We start from the raw sequence: 18,103 nt of genomic DNA on the forward strand, positions 1-18,103 counted from the left end.
TTTGTCGAAGCATGAGGGTCATGTTAGGGATATGGGCATTAGATGTTTAGCAGTCCATGATTAGAGAAAGTGTGAGGTTGTTGGTTTAGTGCTCTATGATGTACTGTTTTGCGAGCTTTATTTATAGATACATTTGATGTATTGACACTTTTTATGAGTTTATGGATGAGTGTTTGATTCATTACGTATTGTGCATACTTGATATGTTATGAAATTCATTTATTGTTATGAACAATACTAAATTCCCTAATCATGTATCATTGTGGGAATAATGATATACTAAGTCTAGTATGATGTGTGATTGTTGAGTAAACATCGAGATCTTCGGATACTAGATCTGAAGAATATCGACGTTGAGAAACCTCGATATCGATGTTAGAGAACATCGATATCGATCGAGATCTTCAGATACTAGATCTGAAGAATATCGATAATAGGGAACCTTGATATCGATGTCAACAAACATTGAGATTTTCAGATACCTTATATGAAGAATGTTGATGTTAGAGATCCTCGATATCGATGTTAGAAAACCTCGATATCGATCGAAATCTTCAGATACCATATATGAAGAATATCGATGTTAGAGAACCTCGATATCGATGTTAGAGAATCTCGATATCGATGTTGAGACATCGATATCGACGTTGAGAACCTCGATATCGATGTCGGGGCTCCACCCCGAACCCCGGAAACCTATTGCTAGAGTTTTCATAGATGTATATGAAACAATGGTTGTTTATGATACATCATATGTAATGAACAAACGTTGTTCATATGGTATAATGGTTACGTATGAAAGTCTCTCTGAAATATAAGCCTATGTACCACCCATTGGTAGAGTACTCGTCAAGGCATCGATCATCCGTGTGTAGGTTTCGCCTATGCGAGGTGCACCGGTTTATCTTTGTGAGGCGAAGTGGGAAAGATAATTTGGTATAGGTTTCGCCTATGCGAGGTGTACCAAGTTATTTCATTCCATGAACTCGAATATGGTTTGGGCTTAATTGAGTCATCTAAAGGGATTTGGACTCAATGGTACAAGATGAGATACAACATGTAATAGTATGCGATACTATGATCTCATGATTGTTAGGAATCACATTGGTTATGATTGACAAATTGTTTATCTACCTGATTAGCATAATCTTAAGGGATAATGCCAAAGCAGACTTAAGGATTATGTTCTTGAATTGAGATTCTAGTACCCATAAGAGGATACCGAGGGTTATCATCTTAGTGGGAGCTTTTATCGTGTTTTGTCTATATTGTCTGTTGATATGCTTAGAATTGTTCTTTGCTTGTTTTCTGTATATATTTTGTTGGGTTCCGTGCGGATTCCTAGCATGTGATCTCATCGATTCAGTGTTTGGTTTCTAGGTTTCATGCAGCGGAAGAAAAAGATTTAAACCTAGCCAAACGTCACACAAAACCAATTGTGCAATAACCCGAAAGAACGTGTATATCACCGTGGAATTCGAGCACTTACCTCGTTCTATCAAGATCTGGAAGTATCAATCGATCCAGGGCCTATTTTAATCACCAAGAGTTGAAAGTACAACTCCTCTACACGTATCCACACCGGCGAGATGAATTCCAACACTTTGGAACGTATCTGCTAGGATTTGTGAAGAGAAAATGACGTCCTTGACTTGGAATCGATATTCCGATATTTAGACTCAAGAGAAAGCTTCTCCAAAGCTCTAGGAAGTGTATAGGACGTCTGAGGATGATTGCTTAGGGTTTGTGGCGACTCCCTTAATTAATTAGGATTGCCCAAAATCCTAAAACGCGAAAAAGGAAATTATCCCGTAAGTCGGACCGCCCGGTCTAGGTCTGGACCGGATGGTCTGGCTTCTACGTGGAACGGACGTTCCGTTTTTCCTCGCAGAACGGACGGTCTGCAGTTTGATCATGAATTATTCAACTTTGATTCATTAATTATCTCTTCGAGATCTTTTACAATCTAAATGGATCTGTATATCCAACATCACGACAAATAATTTTTGTTGGTAAAATCAAGAATTTCAAACTCGAAATCGGTTCAAATTCGACATGATAAGATTATATATATATATATATAAATGGAATGAAAATATGAGATATTAGATGAATCTATAACTTTTTTATATACAATATCCATTTATATATGGTGTGTGTAAAGCATATTTAGTTATAGTGATCTTTATAATATAATATAATTATAATAAAATATGTAAATAAAATAATTATGAACGATAACAGAATTACCTCAAATAGTTGAAATAGAGATTCGTGTTGAGAACATTTTATAAAATAAATAAGAAGGAAGAACGATATTGTATGAAGATGGGGAATAGATAATACATTTGTATACAAATATTTTTTTTGTATGTTCCAAATGATTTATACAAATGTTTATTTATAGACTGACAAATCGATATGAAAATATATAATACGAATTTTTATTATCGTGGAAACCTCAACTGTTATCTTTGAGATGCGTTGGTTGGGTAAATCTATGTCCACGTGTACGAACCCACAACACATATTTAGAAAGTAAATCAGTCGTAATTGACGAATCACAAAAGAAATAATATGATTTAAATGCAAAGCGGAGAACATGGAAATGATTGAAGAGTTAATGGAGATAATTGGATAGTGGACAAATGGATATTAACTGCATTATTATTTTGTATCTATTAAAATAAACATTATAAAAAAAAATATAAACTAATCACCTTATTGTTAAATAAATTTTTATATGTATCGTGTTATTAATTTACATGAATTATATAAAATTACATTTTCTTTATCTCTTAAATTTTATCAAATAACTAAAAATCTAAAATCATCTTCAGTAAAATTCTAAACAAAGAATTTGATGGAGAAATAACACTGAAAAAAAAAGATATTTCAACGTGCTCGTTTGATTTGAAAACCAAGACAGATCACTTCCATCATGGGATTCGCGCAAATTACAAAAATATGTCGAAAATATCAAACATCAATACCAAATTATAGTCACCAAATTATATATATATATATATATAAATATATATATATATATTGATATGCAGATCGGATTGAAATATTTTGTAGGCACCTAACTCGTAGGGTAGGGATGGTGTCAAAGATGGGAAATTGATGAAAATGATGAACTTATTATTGTGCTCTTTTCTTTTTTGATTTGATTTTTAAAATTATTTTTTTTAAAAAAAGACAATATAGCTCTCGCGTGCATATGAATAGGAATTCTTGTCCGATTGATTTTCCAATATGGCGGGTCCATTTCTAATGGGGAGACCATTTCTTATCCAATTCATATAAAATATCAAATAAATAATTAGAAATCATGAGAGAAAGTGGCATGATTTGCGAGTAGTGGTTATTAGCAAAAATTATAGAAAATTTATCAATTTATTCTAATATTAAGAATTTTATTAAAAAAATTATGTTATATACTTCAAAATAATTAAATTATCAATGTAATGACACCATTTCCGTTAAAAGTTATCAACCACAATATAAAAAATATAAAACTAAATATAAAATTCATTAACATATAAATTTTGTACACTTAAAACACGTAATAAGATCTTTCCAATAGATATAATTTGGTTGTCAAATGATTTTTGTGTAATATTTGGCCTAATGGGGTTTGAACTTGGGTTGATTAGAAACATTATGTGCTACCTGACCACCAGAACATCCTATTTGGTTTTAAAATCTTATGGTTGATGTGCGAATATACATAGATCATGCATTCAAAATAAAATAATATAGATTTTATATCAAAACAATCAAACACATAAGACTAGAGATATCATGATCAATTACAAATATTTAAAAATTGAATTTAAATGAGTTTAATGGTATAAAGATTGAATTCAAAAGGTTGGGATAATTCTAATGTATATTTAGATTTATCAAGCTAATAAATTATAGGCATACTAATTATTTGATTTTAAATAGAATAATGATATTTAGATACAGTGGATACTATACTCAAACAATGTCTTAAAGATATTTAATCAAATTTATCAATGGATCTGAAAATCTAAATTAAATTCAAAATATAAAACTATTCATATTCCTTTTTACGAAAATGATTATTTAGTTTATTCAACAAATAGTTTTACGAGACTATACTTTTCTTCGTGTTGATGGGGTAAATGAAACCTCTCATATAATAAAATTATATAAAATGAGTAGAGCGAAGAGCTAGAAGTTTTTAGATCATAGATAATTAATTTAATTAGATTGGTAACAATAAAAAAATTAGATATTCAATCGAGTGCGAAAATAAATTTTATAGGTAAAATGTCGGATTTATATATGTATCCATCTAATCAAATTATAAAAAATATAATAAAAATTTTTTAAAAAAAATAATCACCAGATTATACGATGATTCCTCCTGATTTCTCCATCTTCATCTCTCTCTCCTTTTATCACTAGCAAAAAACTTGAATTTCCCTCCTTTCATATCTTTGTTTTTGTTATCTTTCATCTTAAATATACATGAATATTTAGATATTTACGAAATATTAAAATTCAAATAATTGAGATATATATATTCAACATCATATTTTAAAATCTTAAATCTGAACTATTCAATTTTCGGAAATTCTATACTGTCAAATTCTCGTATGCCGGACTTTCCGGCAAGTGGTGGAAGTCGGTAGTGCGTGAAAAGCACGCGCGTAAGCCCGACAGTGGAGGATTCGGGTGATGACGTAATCCGAATCTACGCCCCTGGGTCAAGAGAGGCCCCGCACGATCACTGGCACGTGTACGGTGCAGATCTTTGTGGGCCCCGAAAATGCCTAATTTCTCATTATTTGTGTTCCAGACAGGGAAAAAAAAAAGAAAGGACCACAAAGTTTGCAAAATCTTCTGCCATATGATTCTCTCTGCCTTTTTCTTTAAATGACGAAGATGACCTACACTCCTTCATTTTAACTAGGGATGACCACTTCCATTTCGCATTAAGGTTCAGATTCGGTTCGATTATTTCGATTAAAGAAATACTATAACTATTTGGTTTTTATATAAATTTCGGTTCGATTTGCTTTGGATTCAGTTTGATTTCAGTAAAAAATTATTTTTTCAAAGAAATTATCGGGTTTTTCGGTTATTTTTTTATTCGGTTCGATTCTGCTTAGTTTCGATATTTTCGGATTTAAGAAAATCATAACCATTCGATTTTGATATCAGGTTTGGTTCGGATATGGTTATGTCTTATTCGATTCGGTTTGCTTCGAATTATTCGGTTAATAACTGAAATAGTCACCCTACTTTTAACCTTAATTAGTTTAAACAATCTTAAAAATTTTTAATCCAAAAATTCACGATCCAACTAAATTTTAAAAAATATAAGAGAAATCTATTTGAATAATCCTCCCCAAATAACCATCTTATATTCTATTCCTTATACCCACAATTCTAATATGTGATATCTTATATCATTGAACACGCATACTGTTACAAATAATATTTAAAAGTAGTAATATTTTAGTTTCTTATTTTTAGATTTTACATGTAAAATTATTAAAAAAATTTAAATTAATAAACAAAAATCATATTTAGAAATACTAGTAATAACAAGAAAAAAAAATTATGGTCGAGAATTCCATAATGTTAGCATGTTTCGTCTCGAATTTTCTCTAAACACCTAATCGAAACATCGTTATGGTCTTATTCGTTGTTTTCATGATCTGACGAATCATTTTCATTTCTTTGTTCGTAAATTCTATCTCAAATTCAATATATCGTAAGTTTGATAAAATGAGTAAAAAAATTATGCAATGCCATTGTGCGGCCACAATCGAAAACTCGTCATTTTGCATTCCATATTTTTAAAGTTTGCCCAATTATCGATTTAAGAGTAGAACGCCACAATCTCTTCGCGATAAAGCATGAGAAAGTCAGAAGCAGAATCATCTAAATAATATTATCTAGATCCATGGCTAATGCTAGGAAATTTGTATAATGAGCAGATTTATGAATGTCGATCTTCCGGCTCTAATGACTATTATCTAATGCACTATATATAGCACTTCTAAAATACAACCATCTTATATTTAATATCAATTTCATATAGAGTTGTATAAATTCATTTGTGAAAGGATAATTATAATTTTCATAATCTTATTCTTTATGCATAAAGCATAAGACGACATCCCCGACATTCTAGGATAATTTTTCCCGTTTTCCAGCAAGTTAAAGTGAAGTGGAGGTTGCATGCAAATCTTACCGCCAAACTTCAGAGCTTGGTGGCGCGTGTATGTTTGACTTCTTGTGTTGACTTCAATGCTTCTTCTTGACATCTAAATCATTGACGGAATCGGGTTTCGATTTAATTTGGATTCACTTTAACTATTTTTTTTATTCGTAATTTTCCATTTTCATATTGAATTTTATTTTTTCTGATATAATTCGAAATCAATTTTCATTAAAAAAATATAAAAAAGATGTTATTTTTATATTCGATTATTTAGATTTTTCGATTTTAAAAGATTTAAAATTTTATATCCCGTTATTTTTATATCAAATTTAATTCGAAAAAAACATATGTTATTCAATTTCACTTGACCGTACTGTAATGGGAACCTCTAAAAAAAACAAATTTAACTAGATAAAAAAAACTGTACGTTTTGTTAGTGGAAAACAACAATGTGAAATCTAGGGTATCAATTTAGATTCATGATCCAGTCTCGATCACTCCGAAAAATAGTGGATTTCAAATCTAAGTTTTTTAATTAAAAAAATCAGATTTTCGGACCGGACTCAAATCGGGTTTTTGATCCTATTGGGACTTGTTCGAAAGTTCGATATTTTTTTCAAAAAAATCTTAATAAAAAAAAACTTTAATTATAAAATAATTTGAACGGTCCGATCTGATCTAAACTCGAAATATATAGGACCGGTTTTGGGTTTGGTTATATAAGCACGAAAAAACCGGGTCGGTCTGAGCCTAAACCCAAAACCCTCGAATCGAGTGCGGGATCGGGCCGACCAGGTCCGATTGACACCACTAGCGAAATTTGAGTGAATAGTGAGAATATAAGGACTGAGATGTAATTAAGGAACAAAAAAAAAAGGAGAAGAAGAAGAAGAAGGATCACATGGGATGGAGGCGCGTGTTTGGGAAGCAGTGAGAGTGCGCAGAGAATTAAATGGACACTAAGTAACTTCCCTCACTGTCATCTACTTGTCCGAATTCCAAACTTCAATGCAAATACCAAATCAATTTTTTTTCCCTTTCCTTTTGTTAGTTTTTGTTTGCTCCCAGTTTTAGGAGGGAAAAGCTTCATCAAACCAACAAACACCTTCTCGGAAATTCCGTAACCCTACTTCTCTCTTCTCTTCCTGAACCCACAAAGAAAATCTCAAGTTCAGTATTCACAGAGAGAGAGAGAGAGAGAGAGAGAGAGAGAGAGAGAGAGAGAATGTTTGCAGCTGAGAATGGCCTGGAAGGAGACCCAAGGCTACAAGCCATTTCAGAAGCTATAAGGGTTATTCCCAATTTTCCTAAAAAAGGTCTGTTCTTTTTCTTTTGGAGATTATGAAGATTTTGCAGGAATTAGACGCTTTTTCTGCTTTGCTTACATGTATATATATATATATATGTGTGTGTGTGTGTGTGTATGTATCTATGTATGTATGTCAATAATTTTGGATGCAGGAATAATGTTTCAAGACATAACGACACTGCTGCTGGATCCGAAGGCGTTCAAGCACACTGTTGACATCTTCGTTGATCGTTACAGAGATATGAAGATCTCTGTCGTCGCTGGTACATCTCAACACATACATACATATGCATCATGTACATTTACATGTACACACACACACATCATATACATACACGTGCTTGCAACTGCTTCTCTCTCTCTCTCTCTCTCTCTCTCTCTCTCTCTCTCTCTCTCTCTCTGTGCGTGTGTTCTTTTGATGTTTGTTTTTGTTTTCTGAGACGGGAGGAAGCAAATGGGTTTCTTTCTCGTGGTCTTACGGATCTCGGGAAACATTTATTGTGGAACCTAACCTAAACTTTTTTTTTTCTTTTCGATAGAGGAAAAAATAAACTTAAAATCTTTTTTTTTTGGTTTAATGTGATTAAATACACTTAAATCTTATTAATCTTAGGTTGGTGTCTTAATGAGAGGGGTCTGTTTCATTTCACATCTAACAATTTTACATCCCCTAGCTTGTGGGTCTAATCTGAACCCAACAGACATCCTTTGAAGTAATGGTTTGTCATGAAGTTGGATCAAGAAACAAAACAGATGATGTTGAAACAATTTTTACATTTAAAAAAAAAAAAGCTTTTTTTTTTAGGTGGGGGAATGGGGAAATTGTAATGGAGCAACGTATTCGTTGATGTAGGAGTTGAAGCGAGAGGATTCATGTTCGGTCCACCGATTGCGCTTGCTATCGGAGCCAAGTTCGTTCCTTTACGTAAGCCCAGAAAACTACCTGGTACTCTCACTCTTCCCCTTCTTACCGTTTATTTTTTGGGGAAATCTCCCATACTATCCACGAATTTTTGTTATTTCGACAAAAATCTTGCAAGAATTCAAAATTTTCAAATATCTCGTACTACATCGCAAAATATGTTGCAATTTCCCAAGTAACAATAGAATTTCGGGATTTCGGTTTGTTTTGGTAAGGATTTTGATTTAGGAATTTCAGTTACTTAAACAATTTTGGTGTGGAGAATTTGAATTTCTATTATTTAAATTATTTGTATTTGCGGTTATTTAGGATATTGCAACACATTTTGTGATTTAGTGCGAGATATGGGAAAATTCTGAATTTTCGTTGTCAAATTAAAAATTGAAAATATTAACGAAAATTGGTGGGTAATAATATGAGAGAAATTGTAGTAAATTTCACTTACGGGGTTATAAAAAGAAGAAATTCGGACAATGACCCAACTGTTTTTGACGTATATGTATGCTTCAATGCAAGACACAGTTAGTGTCTGTATAGTCTTATGTATGTGTTGTAGTGAACAAGAGAGGTTTGTGTGTGTGGGAAAACGATATTTGGGGGGACAGGGGAAGTGATATCTCAGGAGTATGAGTTGGAGTACGGCGAAGATTGCTTGGAAATGCACGTCGGAGCCGTCGTGCCCGGGGAACGGGCTCTCGTTATCGACGATCTCGTGGCTACGGGCGGAACCCTTTGCGCCGCAATCAATCTTCTCGGTCCGTGCCTTGTTTTCTTGGGTTTATATACACTTATTTTTTTTTGGAGGAAATTGATTTTCTTGGACCAATTCAGAGCGGATGGGAGCTGAAGTTGTGGAATGCGCTTGCGTTATCGGGTTACCGGACGTTAAGGTTATCGCCATTTGCTCTGTTTTTCCGCTGTCCTGTAATCTTTCGTTTAAGGAACATCGAACTCTAACCAGAACTAGAGATGGACATTCGGTTCGGTAATTTCGGTTATCAACCGAAATAAATAAGGGTGTTTCGGTTATTAACCGAACCAACCGAATAACCGATTGGATATAAATTATTTTTCATTTATTTCATCATTGTTTTATTATTTTGAAAAAAAAATTGAAGTTTTGAATTTAAAATCGAGTTTACATAATCTAGATACTAAATAATTATCTCAATATTCGACTTTTGATTACTCTACTATATTGAATTTTAGATCGAGTAATATCTAGTGATACCCGAGAGATATGGGTTTTGAGTTTAGGTAACTCGAAAACCTCAGATATCCGACCTATACCTATCCTTACCAGACAGAGTAAAAGACGTGTGGTGAATAACCGAGGTTAAGAAATCTATGATTCTTGATTTCCATTTCAGGGGCAGGAGAGGTTGAAGGGGAAGCCATTGTACATTCTAGTCGAGCCTCGGATAATGGAGAAGGTTTGTTCAGGTAAAAACATGGTTTAGAAAGTTCATACCTTCCGTGATTGGCGGTTAAAACAGCAGTTCGTTCTGATTTTCCGAGCATTACAGAGTCGTGTTTGTATCCGTGCGTGACGGGCGACCTGCGGAGCACATCGGAGAATGGATTTCACTAACCTTTCTCTTCTAGAATCGTTGATCTCTTTCCGGGGGGCTTTGAAGACGAAATCTCGAGCTAACATTGCTTCTCCAGCCAAGGAATCTGCTTCTTCCACGACCAAAATCTGTTTTAATCGGCTTAGCTATTATATGAGAAACGAAATTTCCATTTCATGATGTATTATTAGATAACATCCTCGTCTCTGATAACATTCTAGTCCTATGATGTTCAAGAACTCATTAAGAAACTTGACACAAGAACAAGAACAAGAACATTACTGTCAATTCACAACTGCACCATATGTACGCAGCCAAAAGGGGGTCAGTGGGTTAAGTGGTAATGTTATATTACATATACTCAGCTGCTTGTCCTACAAAGACAGCGCGTTCTTACAGAAAACTTTCAACTGTTATCAGCAATACACTGAAGAATAGACATGGGAAAGAACAGAGGAAGAAGCTGATTAAAGGGCAGTCCGGAACACAAAGTATACCCGTTGAGCGGGGGTCCCACTACAAGGGTGTTTTGCAAGGTTGTTTCCCAGACCTCAAACCCGTGACTTCTAGATCACAACGGCAACACCTTGACAACGGCGCCAAAGCTCCCCTTCACAGCTTGTACATAATGACCAAAGGAATATTCTTCTGTTATGCAGTGACGCTTCTCATACGATCCTAATGCTTCTCATGCTCCGTAATGCAATTTGTTTTGCAGGTTTTATTCCTCAGTGTGCCAGTCTTCGTGTGCTGCTGGTCATCCGTAGCTAATTAGACCACTACTTTGATTTAAAATATGGCAGTTTTTCATTTTGTTACCTCTGTGACTGTCCATGAAAGTATCATACCTCTCTATCTATTAGATGTTTCAGCAGACGTCTCGGGTTTTTCCTCCTCGTTTGCTGAGTTCGTCTTTGGATCTGTTCTTAGAGCTCGGAGCATGATGGAATTCACCTGTTTTCTCAATTTGGCATTCTCGATGAAGATATCTGCGAGTACTTTCCTCAGATCGTCATCCGCTATTCTTGTTTCATCCCCGATGCTGAGAGGGTTACCAACATTCTGAACAGTGGTTTCATCAAACCCAGCAAGCAGCTGTGCCTGAAACGCCGCCACACAAACTCTTAATATGACGAGATTTCAAAGACATGCTTCATGATATGTAAGGTTGGAAACAAGGACATTCAGATGCATCAGAGACATGAAAAGGAGTTTTTAAAAGAATATATGAAGATGCGAGGTGGAAGAATAGAAGAAGAACCGAGCTTGAAAAGCGAGAAGTCAATCTTAAAATGATGGTGTAATAATAGAAGAAGAACCAATACCTCTTCGATTTGATCATCCGAAGTTGAAAGTAATCGCAACGCATCTGCTACGGTAGTCGAGTCCTCTGTGAAGTTACCTTGTTCGTCGTCCATTGACAAATTGATGTTGTACTCTTTGAGCCGGTCATGGAGAATTCTGCAGTCATTAAGCAGCCTTTTTCTTGCCGCTAATGCGTTCTCTAGCGATTTTCTTTCTTCTTGCAGGAGTTTCTGCAAAAAAGTGCAAAATATTCACTGGGCTATGGCTTTTGTCTCGGTTCTTGCACAAAGCGCAGAGTTTACATAATGTCTCCAATTACCTCGGCTTCGGACTTTTCTGTCAGAGAATGATTCAGATCTTTTTCCAGTTTGAGATGGGACCGTCTCAGAGATTTAACTTCCTTCACAAGAACTTTGATATCGGACTTTGATTTTGCTTCCAGTTCTTCATATCGCCTAGACAGATCCTCCAGTTGCTGTTTCGTAATATCCAGGTCTTGTAACAGTTCATATCTCTCGGAGCTAGTCGAGTTTCCAGTCGGCTCTGCATTTGAGCTCCCACCCTATAATAAGTTTGCAGATTCCATGCCAGACATTAGTTCTGGAAGAATTTGACTGAGAAAAAAAATTACTTCAAACCCGTTACCTCTCTCGACTTGAACTTCACTTCCATCTCAAGAGATTTTTGTCTGAGTTCTTCCATGTCCCACTGCATCTTGGTAAATCTCTCCCTCTCGAGCATAATAGCTTGCTCCAAATTCTCTTTGTTTCTTTGCTTCGTAGTTTCCAGTTCCACCTCCAAGTCATTAACCTGAAACGAAGGAAATAAGATTTCAAGTTATTCTCCCAAAAACCAAAAGTGATAAAATTCGAGAGTGTTTATCAAATAATACACGATTTTGTTCCTTCTTTATGTACCTTTTTGTTAAGGTAATCCTTGACAGCTATCTCTTGGTTCAGTCTTGCTATAAGTTCTTCCATATCTGTTTTCGCATTGGCGAGCCTTTGATTCATGGTTAACATAATCCTGTTCAATTTGTTAAGCAATTCCATAGGAAGAACGATTTGTGCATCACCCTGCAATACCGAGTTACCAACAATCCCGGAGGAAACTGAAACACCGGAAACTTCATGTAGGTCCAAGTGGCTGTTGCTACTCGAGCTTGGCATACAAGTGATGGGCATGTCATCACTTTCAGCAGATAGCTTTCTATCATGCAAGACTGTGTGACTTGATTCCGGTTCAGTGAAAACCTGTGAACCATAGTTAGCAGGAAGTATACATTCAGAAGCATTTCCGTTATACATGTCCTTCGGTAAGTTACTATTGACGTATCTTGAACGGACTTTGTGCTTTGGAAAGTCTTGAAGTTGCTCCAGAATAGTTTGTCCCATAGAGAGTCCCTCATCGATGTTGGACATGCTAAACCTTGCGAGCTTCTCTATTGGCTTTGTCAAATCTTCATCGAGAGTTAGATCTTCGGTACCAATTTCAGATATATCATCCCGACCCATGCTTGGTGATCCAAATTCAGATGTATCGTAAGCAGTATCGCTCCCGTAGTCAGATGTGAGCGATGAAGTGCCGCCAGCTTGAAACAAACTCAAGTTCGGGTGAACTAGTGGTGAAGAACTTGTGCTATTTGTGTCATTATTGGCGTCAGAAGCATTCTCATCTACGTCTTGGCATGCTGAAACACATGACTTACAGATCATTTTGAGACTCTAATGAAGCAAAAAATTCGTTAACGAGGCATGGAATTACTGAATTCCAAATATGTTGGCGTGCTATATATGTCAATCATGAGGTATAAATACAGGCCCGTACCAGACCTAGCAGCAGCTTCTAATTCAAGAAAGGACGCAACTATAACACTTCTCGACAAATCTATATCAGATAATAGCTTTGTCATCCACTCCTCCAGAGAGCACCTTCTCTGCAACAAGATCAGGGCATTCAAAGAATCTATTACTTGTGAGATTAATTGTATGAATGAACGAATACATCAAACATTGTCAAAAGTACAAGGCCACAAGATAGAAAGAAAACTCAGGACTAACACTGTTGATTCAATTCATTTAACCCCACAGATCGAATGCATACCTCTTCTAACATTGCTCTGCTTTTCATACGCATAAGCCCTTTGGGAGGAGCTGACGGAAAACTTTTTCTTGGAAATTCTCTTTTGAGCTGCAAAGGAAACCAAATAACACGAAGACAACGTCAAACACTTGCAGTTAGATAATCAAATAAGAAAAAAATCATTTTGAGAAGAAAGACAGACGGGAGGCTTGCAATGACCAAAGTTCAGAAAGAGCAAAATCTTACATTGGCTAATAGCTTAAGAAAATCATTAAATCTCCTCAAAACACCTCGCGTTGTTGTAACACCTTCAGGGGATTGCACACCCACCTGAACCCTGTAAAACTGTTCCACGGGAGAGTTGAAGGTATAGAGCTCGGTGTAACAGAAATTATTCAAAGACAACCTAAAACTTGGCAAATAACAAAGGCAGATACTAGGAAATCTTGGTAAAAACATGATGTTAATATTCACTCCGTCAATGTATAATATCAAGTCCAGAGAAGTATGGTAAAAATAATGGCTGACCCTTGTATGAGATAAAAACACTAGAGAGCCACTTAGTTAGATTTACCACTATAGGATCGGAATTTCTTGACTTCGGAAGGACAACCCATGAGGGTATTGTGACACAATAATTCCATCCTGTCCGAGGATCATGAGGCCAGACAGTATCTCTACCATTCTGCACAACATAGCATGAGAATTCAATTAATGCCTTGACTCTTCAATTATCTTATACATGATCACTGGAAAAACTCAACGAAACAGAAACTATAACGTCGGAAAAGTTCTCCATTCATGTGAAGTGCATTTCACAAGCGGTAAGATTTCAGTGAAACACGGAGTTTGGGTTGAAAATGGTTTCTGGGAAGAAAAAACGATGAAGCTGATATGCGAATCTGAAAAGAACGAGCAAATATCACTCAGCGAAACATCATCCCTTCGAACCCATCGTGAAACAGAAACTAAGCTCAGAATTCTCCCGGAAATCATAGATTCTAAGAAACGGGAACGAATCGAACAAACAGTGCAAAATCAAAAGGGGGAAAAAAGGATTACTGACTGCCAGCGGTTTCGTCGGCCATACAGAGGATCGATTAGCAGGAATCTCAGAATCCGAGTATGTCACTCCACAAGACCACATTGTAATTCGACAAAGCCAAGATTCAGATAAACTACGGAGTACGAATTAGCACTGGGACTTGAATCTTCGAGACATAAGGCAAAAAACAGGACTCACCCATTTGCGCGGCGGAAGGCTCCAATCCATCCCGAGCGGAAGAGGCGACGAACCATCGTGCCTGTGCTTCGGAGGACTCCGCCTCTGCATCATTTCCACCGGATTCTTATCTCTCTGAATCTGATCGCCCGATCACAGACGATCGGAGAAGAGATCGTCGAGCTACGATTCCCGATCGAGAACACCCGAAATCACGCGAACTCCAGATACGAATTTCAGCTGTAGGCCGATCAATCGATGGATTACTGAGAAAAGCCTAGGGTTTTTGCCAATCGTTAGATCGAGAGAACACAAGAAGATACCAAGGACCAGATGGCGTCTCTCTAGCGTTCTTTCTTCTCTTCCTCGCTACAATCCCACGGCGGTAAACGGCGGTGACCTTTACTTAACGGCGTGATTAGACGGAGCCGTGTACATGTATGTATGTATCTATGTATCTATACAGGCGCATATGTATAGGGATCGCCCACATTCCCGTGAGAGGTACATGTACATTATATATATATATATATATGTTTGATAAAAAAAAAACCTAACAATTCCTAACTTAGACTAATATTAATTTCTAAATTTGCAGAGATTTTTATTAATTTTCTAAATTTGTAAAATTGAACACGTTAATTCCTAAATTTGTTAAACAGTTTTATAATTGTCAATAGCGTTAATTTATAAAGAGATATAAAGAATATTTGAAAAGATTACGTAATATTTAGATTTAGTTTTATTTCTATATTTTAGATATTTATATTTATTAAATAAGATATTTTATGATTTTGTTTTCTGCTATAAATATTGTAATGTTATATGCTGAATAATGAGAAATCCGATGATTCTCTATCTCTTTCTCTATTATAATTGGTCAAAAAAACGAGTTGACCAATCCGATGTGGCACGTGACGTGGCGAACCAACTTAAAAAATTACTCTCACGTATGCAATTCCCCACTCTCTTCTCTCTTCGTCGTATTTCACCACCGTCCCTCTCGTCTCGTCCCGTCCAAGGAGTTGACCAAATTTATTATGTCGTAGAAAAATAAATTTAAAATGCAAAAGAAAACAAAAATTATTTTACAAAAGGTGAATCTAAAAAATTTAAACTCATATCACATGAAAATTAATAGATATAATTTTTAAAAACGGGAATATAAAATAAATAAAGATTAACAGTTCGTAACCTGTATTTGCATTCTATATATTTTCAAATAGTTCTTAGGATTATTTATGATCGCAGAAAAATCATAAATTTTTTTAGGGTATTGATTCAGAGGAGAATATGATTATTAGTCGACAGATTGGTGTCAAGATTGGTAACTCCTATCAGGTATGTTGGTTTATAGATTTCACTTAGTGGAAAGAAAAAGAAAACCTAGAGGAAAACCAATATGAAAAACCCGAATATCGTGTATATCACCAACGTAATCGAAAACTTACCTCTTGCTTGATGAAGCTTGAAGTAACAAACGATCTAGTACCTGTTTCAATCACCTAATGGTGAAAATACAACTCCTCTATATATATCTATACTGACGGAAAAGATTCCAAGACGCTTTGGAACTTATCTAGTAGAATCTGTGAAGAGTTTAGGATTTCAAAGACTTAGGATTGAATCCTGTGAGTTAGAACACGAAGAGAATGACTTCTTTGGATTTTTTCGGCATCCAATGAGTTCTAGTGTGTTAAAAGTTTGGACGGTCGTTTCAAACTTAATAGAGCTTCTAAAACCCTAAAATCTAAATTTAAAAAAAATCGAAGTTTGGTCCGGGCGGACCAGTCCACTGTTCCGAGCAGACCACTATCATGATCTGCAAGATCTAGAGCCTGGTCTGGATCGGACCAGATTTGGTCCATCTAGACCAGTTCATCTGGTTTTGACGGTCTGAAAGCTTAGCCTATCGTCTGATCTGGTGTTTGGTCCGGACCGGAGCAAATCTGGTCCATACAGGGTTTGGATAACTTTTTAATTATTTCTTTGTCATTTAGTACATAAATTTGACATAAGTCAAGACTTGAATCTCATGTAATGGTTTGTTTTTGTATATTCATACCTGAGATATCTATATATTCGACATAAAGAGTAGTGTGTTTTGACTGCGTCAAATATCGACTATAATAGGATGACTATAACAGCATTGCTCAAGCACTTTACGAGTCATATATAGGGGAGTAGATAATCAAGATAAGATTTGTCCTTCTCAAAACAAGATAAATATCGTTGGGTCCCGTGTGTAAGTAGTGTTAAAATGTGTGGTCGGATAGATGATTGTCATCTATTATTTAAAGTTTACCCTTGAGAAAACAATCAAATTTGATAAGGTAACTGGTTCTATGATTTTTGTCCAATAAATGATATCGCGTGAGAAAAAAAATCATCGCTTGAATTATTACCGCATTTGGTTAGATCACATCTAACTCTATCTGTCACAGATAATCATAACGTATTACTAGAGACCAATTATTACTTTTAATTCAAAATTCGATTTCGGATTTATTACCATGGTGGATGAGTCCGTAGGGTCACACATAAAAGGGATAGATGAAAATGTGTGTTAGATCGGATCGATGCAGAACTCAGAATTTTTCCAGAGAGTGGGACTGGGCCGATTTGGAATTGGACCGAACCGAGGGGATTAGGAATCTTAATAAACTTTTCCTAGTAGAATTAGGATTCGGGAGAGTTTATAAAATGAGAACATCTTCTAGGATTTTGTCCAAGCCAGAACAAGTCTAAAAATATTTTATCAGCCTCCTACCAGCCTTAGGCTCTTAGATCAGATGGAAGAGCTTTAGGAACAATTTCGAGTCTCCACGAGACCCTAGCACACGTAAGAGAAAGGGTCAGTGATTAAGATTTTTTCATCGCCAAATAAGATATTCGTTTGTTTACGTGACATTTATTTGACGTCAAGAGTTTTTTGGGAAAAAATTAAAAATACAACATTTATTTTTGAATAAATTAATTGTATAGAATTTTCTAGGACAAAAAAAAAAAGTATAAGATTTAAAATGAGATAATATAAAAGTATGAGGTTGTTTCGGCCATTCTCCATTTTACTAATAAATATATTTAGAGTTTTAGAGGGGGGGGGGGGGTAGAAGTAGTTGTTTCGACACTTTTATTAGAATTCGGTAAGAGTTTCGATCCTAAGAAGATCATACCCCTGCAACTCGGCATGAAATGTATCAGACACTGAACCTTTTCAAAATCTCAATTACAATATGACAACAAATTCTTGAATTTCGCCCTTGAAAGCAAACTCCACATGCTATAAATCAGAATATCTCGTAGGCGAGTGTCGAAGTGGATTTTTAGACACAACAAAGAGCTCGGGAAACAGGAGAAGAGAAATAACAACATAATCTCTTACAGGAGAGATGCTCTTACTTTAGGCAAGATGGCAGAGTAGGTCCGTGGCAAATAAAGGCGACGACTATGTATATGATCACCAGAAGTAGTAATATCAGCA

General features: G+C 35.5%; 3 protein-coding genes across 6 annotated transcripts in view; 1 reads left to right on the forward strand and 2 right to left on the reverse strand.

Moving 5' to 3' along the window:
• The first annotated feature begins 7,103 nt into the window (after positions 1-7,103).
• Positions 7,104-10,263, forward strand: LOC104818612 (adenine phosphoribosyltransferase 5-like). Its single transcript, XM_010548247.1, has 7 exons — positions 7,104-7,524; positions 7,670-7,780; positions 8,371-8,463; positions 9,045-9,194; positions 9,271-9,329; positions 9,810-9,882; positions 9,966-10,263. The coding sequence occupies exons 1-7, from the start codon at positions 7,434-7,436 to the stop codon at positions 10,028-10,030; spliced, it is 642 nt and encodes a 213-aa protein (XP_010546549.1). The 5' UTR covers positions 7,104-7,433; the 3' UTR covers positions 10,031-10,263.
• Positions 10,264-10,333: 70 nt separating this feature from the next.
• On the reverse strand, positions 10,334-15,100 carry LOC104818613. Of its 4 annotated transcripts, none has more exons than XM_010548249.2 (12): positions 14,943-15,099; positions 14,641-14,859; positions 13,972-14,082; positions 13,644-13,742; positions 13,419-13,505; positions 13,143-13,251; positions 12,233-13,005; positions 11,961-12,125; positions 11,635-11,877; positions 11,336-11,545; positions 10,859-11,111; positions 10,334-10,760 (listed from the first exon to the last, which is right to left on the reverse strand). In XM_010548249.2, exons 2-11 carry the CDS (start codon positions 14,731-14,733, stop codon positions 10,863-10,865), a joined length of 2,139 nt encoding a protein of 712 aa, XP_010546551.1. In that variant the 5' UTR covers positions 14,734-14,859; positions 14,943-15,099; the 3' UTR covers positions 10,334-10,760; positions 10,859-10,862. The 4 variants fall into 4 exon arrangements, with proteins under 4 accessions (XP_010546551.1, XP_010546553.1, XP_010546552.1 ...); XM_010548251.2 differs by having other exon boundaries at positions 12,233-12,568; positions 12,662-13,005; positions 14,641-15,099; XM_010548250.2 differs by having other exon boundaries at positions 10,334-10,763; positions 14,641-15,100.
• A 2,704-nt stretch (positions 15,101-17,804) lies between these two features.
• Positions 17,805-18,103, reverse strand: part of LOC104818614 (vesicle-associated membrane protein 711-like) — a 2,356-nt gene continuing 2,057 nt past the window's right edge. Inside the window, exon 5 of the mRNA XM_010548252.2 lies at positions 17,805-18,103. Within this exon, the coding sequence (XP_010546554.1) occupies positions 18,018-18,103 (86 nt within the window). The 3' untranslated portion in view covers positions 17,805-18,017.

Source organism: Tarenaya hassleriana, unplaced genomic scaffold (genome assembly GCF_000463585.1).
Source record: "Tarenaya hassleriana unplaced genomic scaffold, ASM46358v1 Cleome3, whole genome shotgun sequence".
Classification (NCBI taxonomy): Eukaryota; Viridiplantae; Streptophyta; class Magnoliopsida; order Brassicales; family Cleomaceae; genus Tarenaya; species Tarenaya hassleriana.